Source organism: Ranitomeya imitator, chromosome 3, assembly GCF_032444005.1.
Source record: "Ranitomeya imitator isolate aRanImi1 chromosome 3, aRanImi1.pri, whole genome shotgun sequence".
NCBI lineage: Eukaryota > Metazoa > Chordata > Amphibia > Anura > Dendrobatidae > Ranitomeya > Ranitomeya imitator.
Genome location: NC_091284.1, coordinates 423,346,067 through 423,364,517, shown reverse-complemented (window position 1 = coordinate 423,364,517; position 18,451 = coordinate 423,346,067). Strand labels below are relative to the sequence as shown.

The following is an 18,451-nucleotide window of genomic DNA, read 5'->3' as shown; positions in this document are numbered from 1 at the left end:
GTTATTTTAGCTGTATGCTTAGGGTCATTGTCTTGTTGGAAGGTGAAACTTCGGCCAAGTCTGAGGTCCAGAGCACTCTGGAAGAGGTTTTCATCCAGGATACCTCTGTACTTGGCTGCATTCATGTTTCCTTCAATGACAACCAGACGTCCTGTCCCTGCAGCTGAAAAACACCCCCATAGCATGATGCTACCACCACGTTTCACTGTTAGGATTATATTAGACAGGTGATGAGCAGTGCCTGGTTTTCCCCACACAAACCGCTTAGAATAATCACCAAAATGGTCTATCTTCGTCTCAACAAACCAGTGAATCTTATTTCTCATAGTCTGGGAGTCCTTCATGTATATTTTAGCAAACTATTGGGGCTTTCATATGTCTGGCACTGAGCAGAGGCTTCTGTCAGGCCACTCCACTCTGCCATAAAGGCCTGACTGGTGGAGGGCTGCAGTGATAGTTGACTTTGTGGGACTTTCTCCCATCTCCCTACTGCATCTCTGGAGCTCAGCCATAGTGATCTTGGGGTTCTTCTTTACCTCTGTCACCAAGGCTCTTCTCCCACAATTGCTCGGTTTGGCTGGAAGGCCAGGTCTAGGAAGACTTATGGTGGTCCCAAACTTCTTCCATTTAAGGATTATGGAGGCCACTGTGCTCTTAGGAACCTTGACTACTGCAGAAATTCTGTTGTAACCTTGGCCAGATCTGTGCCTTGCCACAATTCTGTATCTGAGCTCCTTGGCCAGTTCCTTTGTCTTCATGATTCTCATTTGCACTGTGAGCTGTGAGGTCTTATATAGACAGGGTGTGTGCCTTTCCAAATCAAGTCCTATCAGTTTATTTAAACACAGCTGGACTCCAATGAAGGAGTAGAACCATCTCAAGGAGGATCACAAGGAAATGGACAGCATGTGACTTAAGTATGAGTGTCTGAGCAAAGGGTCTGAATACTTATGACCATGTGATATTTCAGTTTTTCTTTTTTAATACATATTCAAAAATTTCTACATTTCTGTTTTTTTTTCAGTCAAGATGGGGTGCAGAATGTACATTAATGAGACAAAAAATGAACTTTTTTGAATTTACCAAATGGCTGCAATGAAGCAAAGAGTGAAAAATGTAAATGGGTCTGAATACTTTCCGTACCCACTGTATATTTCATTTATTTCACTTTACCCCATTCATTTAGTGTGTGTGTATTTGAACTTTTTTCCACCTCTTTTCATTTCCTTGTTATTTCAACAGAACTTATAGATTTTGATTTAACTGATAAGTAAGTTAGTAAAATAAAGAAGTGTGGCTGAAGTAAATGTTTAACCAGTTCTGATCAGCTGGATCCTGAGAGAAAGGAGGAGGGTGTGGAGAGGTGAATTAGAAAAATGACCTTGCGATCACAAATCTAATAAGAGATTATAATTTTATATTATTGTATCTCCCTTAGTACCTCTGGGTATGTTCTGCCCCGTGTGCGGTTGCATTGTGGTGCTACTGTACTGTATAATTTTATTTTTATTAATTTGAGGCAATTTTAATTATAGTAAAGAATCTCTACCAACCTGAACTAATGAATTTAATGATAACCTGAGCTATTTTCCCAATTTTGATGGTTGGTATTCGAAGGAGCTGACCAGCTTGTCCAAAGATATTCTTATAGCAGCTTAGGCTAAGTTCACATGTCTGTTTTGGAGCTCCATTGTAGGAATGGACAAGTTTGCGAAATGATGCAAATAGAGTCCTGGGTTCAAATCACACCAAGGACAACATCTGCAAGGAGTTTGTATGTTCTCCCCATGTTTGCGTGGCTTTCCTCCAGTTTCTTCCCACACTCTAAAGACATACTGATAGGGAATTTCGATTGTTAACCCCAGTGATGATAATGTCTGTGCAACGCTGTAGAATTAATGGGGCTATCTAAGTGAGTAAAATAAAAATGTAAATATACTGTATATATGGAAGCCTAGGTTCACATATGGTTATTATAGTCTCCGTCTGGTTTCCATTTGGTGTCAGTTTTGGAACGAGAGAAGAGGTCCTTCTTTTTTACACAAACTAGACAGATAATATAATAATCAATTGGGTCCCTCCACTTCCACTTACTTCAGTTAGCAAATAGATCTGTGTAGGGTATGGATTTAATTTGACTGTTTCTAAAATGGACAAATAGTACTCCAAATCAAGCAAGGGAGTTCAGTTTAACAGTTAGGTTTTCATCAATCAGCTTACTGTATAGTCATAGTCTAAAGACAGAACGTTATAGAATATAAATCATGAAATCACCCTCTGTGCAGTCACTGAGTCAGCAAGAGATGCTGCCAGATCTTAGGTCTGAAGTCTGCATATTCCTAAATGCAAGACACTTAAAGACTTGAAAGAGGACTTGTCATTTGCTCCAAAAAATGTAGTTAAATATCTTGTAATAATACCTGAGTGCACCTGATTCTATTGCTGTTTTCTGTTTTGCGCTACATCACTCCTTTAAAGAGTTTTTCATATTTGTAGCTTTTCCAGTGCTGTATCTGAAATCTTTACTTTTAGTCCAACTGGGCATTTTTCTTCAATTTGTTCACTGGGGCGTGCATTTTCACCCCTCATGTTCCACAGACACTGCCTATCACAGCTCGGTAGCTGATCTAGCAGTCTCAGATGCTACCGAGCTGTGATTGGCAGTGTCTGAGAAGGTGAGACAACATCTCTTGACCGCAGAGACTTTGAAGAAATGCCCTGTTGGTCTTCAAGCAGAAATTTCACATTCTTCGCTCCAAAAGAAACAAATCGGAATATCTCTGTTGTGGAATTACGCAACAGAACACAGAAAAAAGCAGCAAAATCAGAGGAGTTCAGGGATTTTTACAAAGGATTTAACATTTCTTTTTTAGAGACAGATCCTCTTTAAAGATCAAGAAATATATTGATAAAGTGAGATAGAGTTTATGTAATAATAATAAATGTAATGTAATAATAAAAATATGATATTGCTTCCCATTGGTATTTCAGGTAAGATGCAACATTCATTTTAACTAAAGAATATCTGGCTTCAAACTGCGGGGTCACTATAGGCAGCTGTTTTTACTTTGCATTTGTTTGATAAGCGTCTCCATTCAAAAGTTAAATATACACATTGTTAAGATCTTCTCACAAACTTATCTTCTTGATACAGAATCCAGCCCGTTCGCTCTGAGCCTGTAAGCATGCCGGGATCTCCGCGACCTACTGCTGATCGAAGGGGAGGATCAACAGTTATTGACGCCAGCTCAGGTAGGAAAAACCTTTAATGGTCAATTGGCCTTAAAGGATTTCTCTATTGGTGTAAAGTGTTTACAAAAAAGTTGTATTACCAACTGTAATGTAGAGGCAATGATGTAGTAGATACTACATAAATAGATTTATATCCCAACCAATATCCTGCCCAAGAGAACCTAATCGTCATTGTAGAGTAAAATCTGTGACATGAACGTTACCTTGTTTATTGCTACAGTGCAATGAGTAAGGTGTGTTGTTCAGTCTGTAAATGTTGGCAGTGTTTCATTTTTCAGGGTGTGCAGACAGTTATGTGTAGATGTGCTCCATTTGTAGCCTGAGTGTAGGTCAACTGTGAGATTTAAATGAGTCGTCCCACAAATTTAGTATATTTGCATTAATAGAACTTGGTATAATAATAAGTTTCACAATTCGATGTGTTAAAAAATGCTGAAGAAATCTTATAAGTGTGCCCCTGCTACTTACTGTGTCCAACCATGCAGAGCTGCTTCAGTTCATGGTCGGTATATATCACAGCTCCAGGCCACAGGAGAAAGTTTATGTCACTTATGATAAGTGTGTACACAGACAAAAAAGCAAGGACTTGGAACACATGTTTTCCTGCTTGTTTTGTCACAGGAGTGAGTGTTTCTGCCCCATCACCAGTTCTGTGAACTCATTCGAAATCAAGTCAGTGACATATAAGCTCAATCGCCATTGGAGCACCTGCTGCAAAGCTATATATGCATGCTATAGAGTTGAAGATGCTGAAAATATGTATAGTTTTATTGGAAAGTCTCAATATAATCTGTTTTTTCTTCATGTAAATTTATGTACATTCATGACTTAGGAGTTTTGTTGGTCCTACTCAATGATTCACAGTTTCATTTTATGCATTCTCATAAGGCCAGTCTGTCACTCATTAAACACTGGACTCCTAAACTTAAGACTCATTCACACTGGCCGATAATCTATCAGATTCCATGAGCCCTCTGAGGAAGCCGACGCAAAAGGCACGTTGGGGTTAGTGGCGTGTCAACCTATACATTATATCATGGGTAAGAGCCCGTAGGCCATAATGGGGCCTGACTTGATTAGGGTGGGATTCCTTCCAGGTACAGGTTTACCTCCAAGCAATATTAACCTTCCCAATATCTCACGGTGTCTCTCAGATTCTAAGATGCACTATGCACTTTACTATTGAGCTGTAAAATGAGCCCATCTAATGTATTATGGTTGAATATGCTGCTCTCTACCTGATCTCATCTCTGTATTTTCTCTCATTGCTTCATTTTTATTTACATGTGTTGATATATACTTTATATTTTTGTAATAAACTTATACCTTTTTAAACATCACTTTCTGGACGAATTGCTCAGTTTTTTTCTCATGTATTGCCCAGTTTTGGAGCATCCTTTTCATACAGTGGGGGAAATAAGTATTCGATCCCTTGCTGATTTTATAAGTTTGCCCAATGACAAAGACATGAACAGTCTATAATTTTAAGGGTAGGTTAATTTTAACATTGAGAGATAGAATATTAAAAATGAAATCTAGCAAATCACATTGTATAAATTATGTAAATTTATTTGCATTTTGCAGTGAGAAATAAGTATTTTATCCCTCTGGAAAACAAGACTTAATACTTGGTGGCAAAACCCTTGTTGGCAAGCATAGCAGTCAGACATTTTTGTAGTTGATGATGAAGTTTGCGCACACGTCAGGAGGAATTTTGGTCCACTCCTCTTTGCAGATCATTTCTAAATCATTAAGATTTTGAGGCTGTTTCTTGGCAACTCAGAGCCTCAACTCCCTCCATAAGTTTTCTATGTGATTAAGGTTTTGAGACTGGCTAGGCCACGCCATGACCTTAATGTGCTTCTCTTTGAGCCACTCCTTTGTTGCTTTGGCCGTATGTTTTGGGTCATTGTCTTGCTGGAAGACATAGCCACAACCCATTTTAATGTCCTGGCGGAGGGAAGGAGGTTGTCACTCAGGATTTTCCGGTACATAGCTCCATCCATTCTCCCATTGATGCAGTGAAGTAGTCCTGTGCCCTTAGAAAAGAAACACCCCCAAAACATAATGTTTCCACCTCCATGCTTGACAGTGGGGATGGTGTTCTTTGGGTCACTGGCAGCATTTCTCTTCCTCCAAACACAGTGAGTTGAGTTAATGCTAAAGACCTCAATTTTTGTCTCATCTAACCACAGCACCTTCCCTATATTACTTGCAGAATCATCCAGGCATTCATTGGCAAACTTCAGATGGTCCTGCACATGTGCCTTCTTGAGCAGGGAAACCTTGCAGGCAATGCAGGATTTTAAACCTTCATGGCGTAAAATTTTACCAATGGTTTTCTTGGTGACTGTGGTCTCACCTGCCTTGAAATCATTAACAGGTTTCCCCCGTATAGTTTTAGTCTGATCTCTCACCTTCCTCATGATCAAGGATACGCCACGAGATGAGATTTTGCCTTGTGCCCCCGATAAATGTTGATTGACAGTCATTTTATATTTCTTCCATTTTCTTACTATTGCTCCAGCAGTTGTATCCTTCTCACCCAAAGTCTTAGTTATGGTTTTGTAGCCCATTCAGCTTTGTGCAGGTCTATGATCTTGTCCCTGACTTCCTTATAAAGCTGCTTGGTCTTGCCCATGTTGTAGAGGTTAGAATCTGACTGATTAATTGAGTCTGTAAAGAGGAGTAATTTATACAGGTAACTCTGTAAGACAGCTGTCTTTAATGCAGGTAATAAGTTGATTAGGAGCGTCTAACTGGTCTGTAGGAGCAAGAACTCTTAATGGTTGGTAGGGATCAAATATGTACAGTGGGGCAAAAAAGTATTTAGTCAGTCAGCAATAGTGCAAGTTCCACCACTTAAAAAGATGAGAGGCGTCTGTAATTTACATCATAGGTAGACCTCAACTATGGGAGACAAACTGAGAAAAAAAAATCCAGAAAATCACATTGTCTGTTTTTTAACATTTTATTTGCATATTATGGTGGAAAATAAGTATTTGGTCAGAAACAAACAATCAAGATTTCTGGCTCTCACAGACCTGTAACTTCTTCTTTAAGAGTCTCCTCTTTCCTCCACTCATTACCTGTAGTAATGGCACCTGTTTAAACTTGTTATCAGTATAAAAAGACACCTGTGCACACCCTCAAACAGTCTGACTCCAAACTCCACTATGGTGAAGACCAAAGAGCTGTCAAAGGACACCAGAAACAAAATTGTAGCCTTGCACCAAGCTGGGAAGACTGAATCTGCAATAGCCAACCAGCCTGGAGTGAAGAAATCAACAGTGGGAGCAACAATTAGAAAATGGAAGATATACAAGACCACTGATAATCTCCCTCGATCTGGGGCTCCACGCAAAATCCCACCCCGTGGGGTCAGAATGATCACAAGAACGGTGAGCAAAAATCCCAGAACCACGCGGGGGGACCTAGTGAATGAACTGCAGAGAGCTGGGACCAATGTAACAAGGCCTACCATAAGTAACACACTACGCCACCATGGACTCAGATCCTGCAGTGCCAGACGTGTCCCACTGCTTAAACCAGTACATGTCCGGGCCCGTCTGAAGTTTGCTAGAGAGCATTTGGATGATCCAGAGGAGTTTTGGGAGAATGTCCTATGGTCTGATGAAACCAAACTGGAACTGTTTGGTAGAAACACAACTTGTCGTGTTTGGAGGAAAAAGAATACTGAGTTGCATCCATCAAACACCATACCTACTGTAAAGCATGGTGGTGGAAACATCATGCTTTGGGGCTGTTTCTCTGCAAAGGGGCCAGGACGACTGATCCGGGTACATGAAAGAATGAATGGGGCCATGTATCGTGAGATTTTGAGTGCAAACCTCCTTCCATCAGCAAGGGCATTGAAGATGAAACGTGGCTGGGTCTTTCAACATGACAATGATCCAAAGCACACCGCCAGGGCAACGAAGGAATGGCTTCGTAAGAAGCATTTCAAGGTCCTGGAGTGGCCTAGCCAGTCTCCAGATCTCAACCCTATAGAAAACCTTTGGAGGGAGTTGAAAGTCCGTGTTGCCAAGCGAAAAGCCAAAAACATCACTGCTCTAGAGGAGATCTGCATGGAGGAATGGGCCAACATACCAACAACAGTGTGTGGCAACCTTGTGAAGACTTACAGAAAACGTTTGACCTCTGTCATTGCCAACAAAGGATATATTACAAAGTATTGAGATGAAATTTTGTTTTTGACCAAATACTTATTTTCCACCATAATATGCAAATAAAATGTTAAAAAAACAGACAATGTGATTTTCTGGATTTTTTTTTCTCAGTTTGTCTCCCATAGTTGAGGTCTACCTATGATGTAAATTACAGACGCCTCTCATCTTTTTAAGTGGTGGAACTTGCACTATTGCTGACTGACTAAATACTTTTTTGCCCCACTGTATTTCTCACTGCAAAATACGAATAAATTTATATAACTTATACAATGTGATTTTCTGGATTTTGTTTTTGATATTCTATCTCTCAATGTTAAAATTAACCTACCCGTAAAATTATAGACTGTTCATGTCTTTGTCAGTGGGTTAACTTACAAAATTAGCAAGGGATCAAATACTTATTCCCCCCACTGTACAGGTCCTTCTCAAAAAATTAGCATATAGTGTTAAATGTCATTATTTACCATAATGTAATGATTACAATTAAACTTTCATATATTATAGATTCATTATCCACCAACTGAAATTTGTCAGGTCTTTTATTGTTTTAATACTGATGATTTTGGCATACAACTCCTGATAACCCAAAAAACCTGTCTCAATAAATTAGCATATTTCACCCATCCAATCAAATAAAAGTGTTTTTTAATAACAAACAAAAAAGCCAACAAATAATAATGTTCAGTTATGCACTCAATACTTGGTCGGGAATCCTTTGGCAGAAATGACTGCTTCAATGCGGCGTGGCATGGAGGCAATCAGCCTGTGACACTGCTGAGATGTTATGGAGGCCCAGGATGCTTCAATAGCGGCCTTAAGCTCATCCAGAGTGTTGGGTCTTGCGTCTCTCAACTTTCTCTTCACAATATCCCACAGATTCTCTATGGGGTTCAGGTCAGGAGAGTTGGCAGGCCAATTGAGCACAGTAATACCATGGTCAGTAAACCATTTACCAGTGGTTTTGGCACTGTGAGCAGGTGCCAGGTCGTGCTGAAAAATGAAATCTTCATCTCCATAAAGCATTTCAGCCGATGGAAGCATGAAGTGCTCCAAAATCTCCTGATAGCTAGCTGCATTGACCCTGCCCTTGATGAAACACAGTGGACCAACACCAGCAGCTGACATGGCACCCCACACCATCACTGACTGTGGGTACTTGACACTGGACTTCAGGCATTTTGGCATTTCCTTCTCCCCAGTCTTCCTCCAGACTCTGGCACCTTGATTTCCGAATGACATGCAAAATTTGCTTTCATCAGAAAAAAGTACTTGTGACCACTTAGCAACAGTCCAGTGCTGCTTCTCTGTAGCCCAGGTCAGGCGCCTCTGCCGCTGTTTATGGTTCAAAAGTGGCTTTACCTGGGGAATGCGGCACCTGTAGCCCATTTCCTGCACACGCCTGTGCACGGTGGCTCTGGATGTTTCCACACCAGACTCAGTCCACTGTTTCCTCAGGTTCCCCAAGGTCTGGAATCGGTCCTTCTCCACAATCTTCCTCAGGGTCCGGTCTCCTCTTCTCGTTGTACAGCGTTTTCTACCACATTGTTTCCTTCCAACAGACTTACCATTGAGGTGCCTTGATACAGCACTCTGGGAACAGCCTATTTGTTGAGAAATTTCTTTCTGAGTCTTACCCTCTTGCTTGAGGGTGTCAATGATGGCCTTCTTGACATCTGTCAGGTCGCTAGTCTTACCCATGATGGGGGTTTTGAGTAATGAACCAGGCAGGGAGTTTATAAAAGCCTCAGGTATCTTTTGCATGTGTTTAGAGTTAATTAGTTGATTCAGAAGATTAGGGTAATAGGTCGTTTAGAGAACCTTTTCTTGATATGCTAATTTATTGAGACAGGTTTTTTGGGTTATCAGGAGTTGTATGCCAAAATCATCAGTATTAAAACAATAAAAGACCTGACAAATTTCAGTTGGTGGATAATGAATCTATAATATATGAAAGTTTAATTGTAATCATTACATTATGGTAAATAATGAAATTTAACACTATATGCTAATTTTTTGAGAAGGACCTGTATGTTCTGCACAGGGCCCTTCCACATGGTTTTAGGTTTTCTTTGCAGATTTGTATTTATGGTTCTTGGTATGGTCTCTATTCATCCAATTGTTCATGATAATTATGTAATGTGAAAAGGTTGATCGACCGAACGATGTATCCAGAAAAGATTGTTCATAATGCATGAAATCATTTCTGTGAGCAAAAAAGTTCTTGTTCAGTTTGCAAAATTTGTGTAATGTAAATGGATATTGTATGTTTGGCAAACGAATTGACTGACAAAAAAAGAGTTAGGGTATGTTTCCACGTGCAGGAAACGCTGCGTGTCTGACGCTGCATAGAGCCGCAGCGTCAGACACGCATCGTCCAGATGTTACAGCATAGTGGAGGGGATTGAATGAAATCCCGACTCCACTATGCGTGGTAACACGCACGCGACGGCCCTGTGACTCCAGACATGCTGCGCGTCTTTTCAGATCGCAGCATGTCCGTATATCTTGCGGCGACGCTGCGTCGCCGCAAGATATAGCACAGGGCCCTACGGTGGGGAGCGATGATGCCGGATGTGTGCTGTGAACACATCCGGCATCATAGCGTCCCAGAAAGGGGGCGGGGCTTACCGCAGAGCGGGTTTGCTGCTCCGACGATACCGCCGGCCATCCTGAACGTGGACACGCAGACTAAAGGAAATTCATAAATAGGGTTGGCCATGTTTCAAGGCAATACCTCCTTAACATTTGGAGAATCGGAACGAGCACATATTTATGACATATTTGCAATTAGCAAAAAAAAATTTTCTCGGTTAATACAATTAAATATTCTTTTACAGTATCAGCAGAAATGTATGTACAATACTTTATGATATTATGTATTCAATTAGTATTACTTAGGAGATTTGAACATTGATGACACTTACACTTTAGATTATCTGGGTGAACACAGTGAACGATATTCAATGTTAATGTAACAATCGCAATTCAACCATTTCATTCACGATTTTCGTTCTGTATTAACACTTGTCTGACATTATTTGCTCGTCAAGAGTTACAGTTGCAACCTTCATCGTTTTAACAATTATCTGATTGTGTAAACGAAGCCTAATATAGCATGCTGTCTGCATACAGAGTAGCATATTCTTGGTAACCTGTTCAGCTTGATATATTTTGGAATATGTATGCTGTTAAATATACTAATGTATACTAATTACATTGCCCCTCAGGTCTTATATCTTCAATATAATATAATAACGTCTGGTTTGCATGCTCGCGTCCATCTATATTCCAACATGGGTTCCAATACGATTTTGTCAAGTAAAATCTATCACAAGTAGAATTATTAAATGCAGAGTATTAGTCAAGCCGTTAGGAGTCAAAAGGATTTTAATCCAAAGTGATTCGGAAATCCCCTGAGATGATTGAGTGGATTGAGGTTTTAAACAGGAAAAAGACACTGTAACAAACACAAAAAAGATTTGTATAGGATGTTTGGAAGATAAAACAATGGATTTAAAATAAAGATTTATAATAATGATGTGATATTAATATTTCAAACCAACCATTCTTTAAACTCGGCATATTGCTGTGATAAGGGCATCAATGTAAGCAGATCCTTAGATCATTTTGAATAGTTAGTCCCATCAACTTTACAAATTAACTAGTATCTTTATTGGAGCGAAAGGATTTCCAAACCTCTAAACAGTGGCCTGGTTTAAATTGCCAGCTCCCATTGCAAAGCAAATATTATGCGCTCCCTAATCCATGGACAGTTAGACATAAGATTTTTTAAAATATAAATACATTGCTAGCTTGTTTTAACTTTCTATTTTCTTTTGTTACATTTCTGTGTTTTCTTTTTCATTTAGCTATTTTATTGCCCTAACCCTATCACTAATGCTAGCACTATTATTACTATTATTATTATTTATTTTTTATAGCGCCATTTATTCCATGGCACTTTACATGTGAGGAGGGGTATACATAATAAAAACAAGTACAGTAATCTTAAACAATACAAGTCGCTCAAAATCTGGGTGAGGATACAGTAGGCGAGGGTAGAGCTCATCATGCAGTGGCTTAGTGGATCGTGGTTGCTTCAGGTTGTAGGCTTGTTGGAAGAGGCAGGTCTTCAAGTTGTTTTTGAAGGTTTCCATGGTAGGCGAGAGACTGATATGTTGGGTAGAGAGTTTGTGTAGGGGTGATGCACAGGAGAGATCTTGTATGCAATTGTGGGAAGAGGAAATAAGAGGGGAGTAGAGAAGGAGATCTTGTGAGGATTGGGGGTTGCGTGTAGGTAAGTACCGGGTGACGAAGTCACAGATGAATGGAGGAGACAGGTTGTGGATGGCTTTGTATGCCATTGTTAGGGTTTTTAACTGGAGTCTTTGTGTAATAGGGAGCCAGTGCATGGAGTTACAGAGGGGAGAAGCTGGGGAATAGCAGGGGGACAGGTGGAATAGTTGGGCAGCAGAGATTAGAATAGATTGGAGGGGTGTGAGAGTGTTAGAGGGGATGCCACAGAGCAGGAAGTTGGAGTAGTCAAGGCGGGAGATGATGAGGGCATCGGCTAGGGTTTTTGCAGATGCATGGTTGAGGAATGTACGGATCTGTGAAATATTTTTGAGTTGAATTTGGCAAGAAGTGGAAAGGGCTTGGATATGTGGTTTGAAGGAGAGATCATTGTCAAGGATTACCCCAAGACAGTGAGCTTGTGGGACTGGGGATAGAGGGCAGCCATTTACTTTAATAGATAGGTCCATTGGGGGGTCAAGTGAGATGGGGGAAAGATGATGAATTCTGTTTTGTCCATATTAAGTTTTAGAAATCTAGCGGATAAGAAGGATGAAATAGCAGACAGATATTGTGGGATTCTGGTTAGTAGGGAGGTGATATCTGGTCTATAGATGTAGATCTGTGTGTCATCAGCATAGAGGAGATACTGAAAGCTGTGTTATTCTATGAGCTGTCCATGGCCGAAGATGTAAATGGAGAGGAGCAGGGGCCCTAGGACTGACCCTTGCGGGACTCTGACAGATAGGGGGAGAGGTGAGGAGGTGGTGTGCAAGTGGGAGATGCTGAATGTCCAGTCTGTTAGGTATGATGAGAACCAAGATAGGGCCAAGTCTGTGATGCCAAGAGATGAGAAGGTCTGTAGTAATAGGGATTAGTCCACTGTGTCAAAGGCAGAAGACATGTCCAGGAGGAGGAAGACATAGTAGTGTCTTTTGGCCTTGGCAGTTAATAGGTCATTGGTGACCTTAGTTAGGGCAGTTTCAGTGGAGTGGTGCTGCTGGAAGCCAGATTGTAAGCGGTTGAAGAGGGAGCAAGAAGAGAGGTGGGAGTACAGTTCAAGATGGACGTGTTGTTCCAGTAGTTTTGAGGCATAGGGAAAAAGTGATATTGGGCTATAGCTAGATACAGAGGATGGAGGGCTTTTTGAGGATAGGTGTGATTAAGGCATGTTTAAAGATAAAGGGAAAAATACCAGTTGCTAGTGATAGGTTGAAGAGGTGGGTTAGGGTTGGGATGAAGACTGTGGTGAGGTTTGGGATGAAGTGGGATGGGATCGGGTCAAGTGCACAGCTGGTGAGATGTGATCTTGAGAGTAGAGTGGAGAGTTGATCTTCTGCAATGGTGGAGAAGTTGGTCTTGTAGGAGGAGGGCTGGGCAGTTAGGAGGAAGGGCTCTGGGGGTTGTCATCCAAAACTGTCTCTGATGAATCCTCTGCTTGAAATATGTGGCAAAGTCTTCAGCTGAGATGAGGAGGGGGAGGAGGTGCTGGGGACGGAGGAGAGAATTGAAGGTGTTGAATAGCTGTTTAGGGTTGTGAGACAGGGAGGATATGAGAGATGAGAAATAGGTTTGTTTAGCTGTGGCGAGTGTGGCCTTGAAAGTAGTGAGGGACTGTCGGAGTATGATGAAGTCTTCCTTGGAGTGGGAACTTTTCCATCTCTGCTCAGCAGCCCCTGGAAGCCCGTCTCCGTTCTTTGGTCAGGCTGGTGTGCCAGGGCTGTCTGTTGATTTTGTGAGCTTTGGTATGTTTGAGAGGAGCGACCGATTCAAGAGCTGCAGCTGTTGTAGTGTTATATAGAACGGCAGCTGCATCCGCATTGTGTAGAGAACTTATGTCTGCAAGAGGGAGAAGGGATTCAGACAGTGAGGGTAGATTGAGGTGTTTAAGATTATGCTTAACACTAGCCTTAACTCTAACCCAAGTTGGAGCTAGAATAAGTATGTAAAAACTTAAGATAATGTGTTCACTGCACATCGCACTGTATCTATGAGTGCAATGGAAGGGTACCACCCCATATTAATCACGAGAAAAAGATCTAGCACTCCTTGCTGTGTTGAGGAAGAAAATCTTGTAATGTTGCAATACAGAAAAATAACGTTTCAGTCTACATTAGACCTTCATCAGACTAGGAATTTATGTCAGTGAATACAAATAATTATGACTCCTCTAAAAATGAAGCAATTCATGGGCAGAAAACAACAAACTGCAACTAAATAAAAGTAAGTGAAAAATATACTCCAAGAGCGTTGGTAGATATAAGCAAACTGATAAAAAGAATAGTAAATATAACCAAGTAGCAAGAATCTTCTTTGGATGCAAATTGACTGTGCTTGACAAGTTTGGGAGCCTGCTTAGGTCAGGTAGCAAGACCACTTTAGGTGATAGTACAGATTGCTGATATGCCTACTCTAGGTTATAATTATTCTTCCAAGTAGACAGACTATAGTGAGACTGATTATCTCTAAATAAAGAAGCCAGAGGTTAATTTGCACAAAGGTCTATACATGTTATCCCATGAACTGGTAGGTATGTGGAGGGCCACAATGTAAGTGATGAGGTATTGCAGTAATGCCCCCTGGTTTAGGCTCATTATGGAGGGAGTGTATTTAGAGATGTAGTGACTGGGCTCATATACTAAGGAATTAAGATTATTTATATATTCCCCACCTTGTTCACATACCTCCGTATATTTTAATATATTTTATTTCATTTTTGGTTTCAGTTTTTGGCACACATTTATCATCCTTAATTTTTTCTAAATTTCTTGTTTATTTGTGTTTTCCTCCGTTTTTTTGTAACCTTTATATTGCCCTGGCACTTATTCACACTATTACACTTCCACATCGTTCCTTTCCCATGTTAGATTCCCACTAGGACCTTTCCTTTTTGTACACTTCCCTTCATCTTGTAGGACCTGCAGGTCACATGCTCTTCATCCACCAATGACGGCGGGCCGGGTGGTACGCGCATTACCGTTGTGTTCCTGTCGCCTCCGCTTGCCGGCTTCATGTCCCTCGGGGCTGCGTCATCTGAACGCGGTGTCGGGGCTCACATGGGCTGGCGCGGATGTCGCTATGGTAACATCCAATGGCCGTGCGCGTCGCTCCACGCCTGTGCCCTCTGTTCATTGGGTGCTCTGCCTTTAAATACTTTCCCTCTGCTGGATGACGCCTCTCCCTGACGAAGGCTGATGCCGAAACGCGCATCGGGGACGTGCACATCCAAGAGATGGCAGCGCTGCAGGTAATCTCTGCTCCAGGCATTATTCCCAACATATTACACTATGATATAGGACTTATCCTTGGTGACTTTTATCATACTGCCTAACATTATCAAGCAGGTACCTGCACATATTACTATTGTTTCAGTGTATACCAGCTTATATTGGTATACTGGCCGCACTTTTGCACCTTACCTTGGTATAAGTATGTACACACATCCTCTGCTGTATCTAGCAGTTACTATATGCACCTTAGCTTTAGAGCACACTTTAGGCTACATAATTTTTACGTCTAGTGTGGTTGCACTTGCAACTCAATTTGTAAGGGTGTATCCCTGTACACATCATTGTTTACCATCATATCTATCCATTTTTTTGTGTGTATATTCTATTATTTCTGTCTTAGTTCTGTGTTTGGTGACATACATTTATTTATTCATCTATTTTTTACTGTATTATCATGTAACCACTCCAGGACTCTGTTTACCATATTGCTCTGTCTCCTTGGTATAGTGCCCCCTTTTTTGGTTTCTTTTTCCCCCTACCTACTGGTGTATTTCTTCACAAATAAATTCTATTTAATATCATTATTTGGGCATGAGTTCGGTTCTTTGTTCTCTTTTCTTTCATATACTAAGGAGTAAGAAATACTGTCATAGGAGGCACTGTAAGACAATACAATATATACATGAGAATTAGTAGTCAGCAGCACAATTACTGTATTGCCATGTTGAATGTAGAAAGAAAGTACAAATGGAATGCTTTGTGATAAGGCGTACTCAGATGCCAATAAGAAAAGCACTGCATCATGGGATAAGAGAGCTTGTTTATAAGAGTACTGGTGACTTGAGCACAGTCATTTTTGGTCGGCACACCAGAAACAGCATCATGTTTAGAAGTCCTTGTGACATATGGTTTGTGTGTGTGGAGTACAGAAGTGACATGCTTTGATACATGGCTTAGGGAACCAAGGAGCAGAAGGAACCTGTCTATAAATAAACAAAAGGTTTACAACGGAACAATCGGATGTCAGACTATTTATTGGAGAACGCTCATGTGAGGATTGTACATGCATGTAGGTAGATGTTGTGCCATATACTGAAAGCAAACTTAAGAAAGATGGGTAGAAGAATGGGAGGACAGAGAGAAGACCATGAAAGGAGAGAGGAAAAGGGGAAGTCCCAAAATAGATAAAAGTAAGGGTGAGAAACACAAGACCGAAGAACAAGTGAAGAAATAAAAAGAAAGTGGGAAAAAAAAGACAATAAATCGTACAGTGGGCATAGGCTGCCATTGTTTTCGACAGAGTGTTATGGCTCGGTTTGAGGATTAAATCTGCTGACCTGTTGCTTTGTGGTTGTTTCCTTGGTCTCCTGAGTTAGTGCCTTTTCTTCCTTGTCTGCTGATGGTTCCATTGGCTTTGTTCCCTCTTTTTGGTTTCCAGGTGTTTTCCATTTTCCTGTTTTGGTCTGCTCGATCACATTCTGGGTTGGGTTTTACATGTTCACCCTTCACTGCACTTTCTTGATGGCTATACGTCTAGGTGGATTTGAGTTTTTGAGTTTCAGCCCTTCAGCTAAAGAGTTTACCTTACATGGTAAACACCAATTGAATTTCTACAGTAAAGGTACCTTCACATTAAGCGACGCTGCAGCGATACCGACAATGATCCGGATCACTGCAGCGTCGCTGTTTGGTCGCTGGAGAGCTGTCACACAGACCACTCTCCAGCGACCAACAATGCCGGTAACCAGGGTAAACATCGGGTAACTAAGCGCAGGGCCGCGCTTAGTAACCCGATGTTTACCCTGGTTACCATCCTAAAAGTAAAAAAAAACAACCACTACATACTTACCTACAGCCGTCTGTCCTCCAGCGCTGTGCTCTGCACTCCTCCTGTACTGGCTGTGTGAGCACAGCGGCCGGAAAGCAGAGCGGTGACGTCACCGCTCTGCTTTCCGGCTGACCGACGCTCACAGCCAGTACAGGAGGAGTGCAGAGCACAGCGCTGGAGGACAGACGGCTGTAGGTAAGTATGTACTGTTTGTTTTTTTTACTTTTAGGATGGTAACCAGGGTAAACATCGGGTTACTAAGCGCGGCCCTGCGCTTAGTTACCCGATGTTTACCCTGGTTACCAGTGAAGACATCGCTGGATCGGTGTCACACACGCCGATCCAGCGATGTCAGTAGGAGTCCAGCGACGAAATAAAGTTCTGGACTTTATTCAGCGACCAACGATCTCCCAGCAGGGGCCTGATCGTTGGTCGCTGTCACACATAACGATTTCATTAACGATATCATTGCTACGTCACAAAAAGCAACGATATCGTTAACAATATCGTTATGTGTGAAGGTACCATAAGTCTGTTTGTTTTCTTTCCCTGTTCATCTTCCTTCCACCTCTTTAGGTTTCTGGGAGGTTATTCTTGTGTCATTTATTTTTGCCTCTCCTTAGCTTTCCCTCTCCACCTTATATGAAGATGTTTTAATTTTTCTCCCTATGTTTTTATATCTTCCTGCATATTTCTCTCCTTTTGTTGGGAGTGTGTTGCGGTCTTCCTTCTGGTTCCTCAGAACTTATGAGGAGAACCCTTGATGGCCTTTGGCCTCAGTTCCAAGGTAGTATTTTTGAGTTGTGCGGTTAGGGTCTTCTAGTCTATACAGGGACCAGTTGAGTGTAGTTGCGGTGTCTCCCTGTAGTAGGTCATGCCTTTTTCTGTTATCCAAGAGTATGTGTCACGATCATAACACAGAGCGAGTGATGGTTACGCATGACAATGCACTGCCAAGACTAATGATCTCTTATTCTGAACAAACGTTATTTCACCTGATCATTGAACCTTTTTTCGCTCATTGGGTAATTGGCAGCCTGTTTACATTGGAAGATTATTGTCAAATGAGTGTTCATAGAAACTCTTGTCAGCAATAATGTTTCAGTGTAAATGCACCTTTAATCGTTAAAAGAATACATTGTAATTAGTGCTATAACTACTAGTCGTGCCTTTAAATTTCAATGTTCAATAAACAATGAAAATCCCAGTTCCAAAATGGTTAGAAGTATAAAATGTGGTTAGTGACATAACCATTAGCCATGCCATTCTCTGGTAGATTTTAAATTGTCCATATCATTGTAGTGTAAACATTTAACATTTTAGTTTGCACAGTTTTGCAGCATAGCAAGAAAGTAGTCTTACCTTGGGTATCTAACGGTTCTGAAACGGATATAGTACTGTTTAAAGTAAACTGATGATCAAACATGTAATTATTACATTACCATGAGCATGCTATCAGGCTATTAACTGCAATTCTAGATGCCTCATGGTCAATCTGCTGGTTTTCATAAAGAGGGAGAAATGAAAGTCCTAAAGCTGCAATGTGTCACCAGTCATCTGGGTGGGTGCTGCAATGGGTAGTAGTAATGGTATTGTCACTGTTAGCACACCCACTAGCTGTAGAGATTAGGATGGTAATGCAGGCAAAGACTATAGCA

At 41.1% G+C, this 18,451-nt stretch overlaps 1 protein-coding gene across 5 annotated transcripts in view; it reads left to right on the top strand.

The window, feature by feature from the left end:
• Positions 1 to 18,451, top strand: part of BCAS3 (BCAS3 microtubule associated cell migration factor) — a 1,718,074-nt gene that overhangs the window by 1,014,538 nt on the left and 685,085 nt on the right. For all 5 annotated transcript variants that reach the window (XM_069757219.1, XM_069757222.1, XM_069757218.1 and 2 more), the window contains one exon: positions 3,155 to 3,252. In XM_069757219.1, the coding sequence (XP_069613320.1) occupies positions 3,155 to 3,252 (98 nt within the window). The remainder of the gene's footprint in view (positions 1 to 3,154; positions 3,253 to 18,451) is intronic.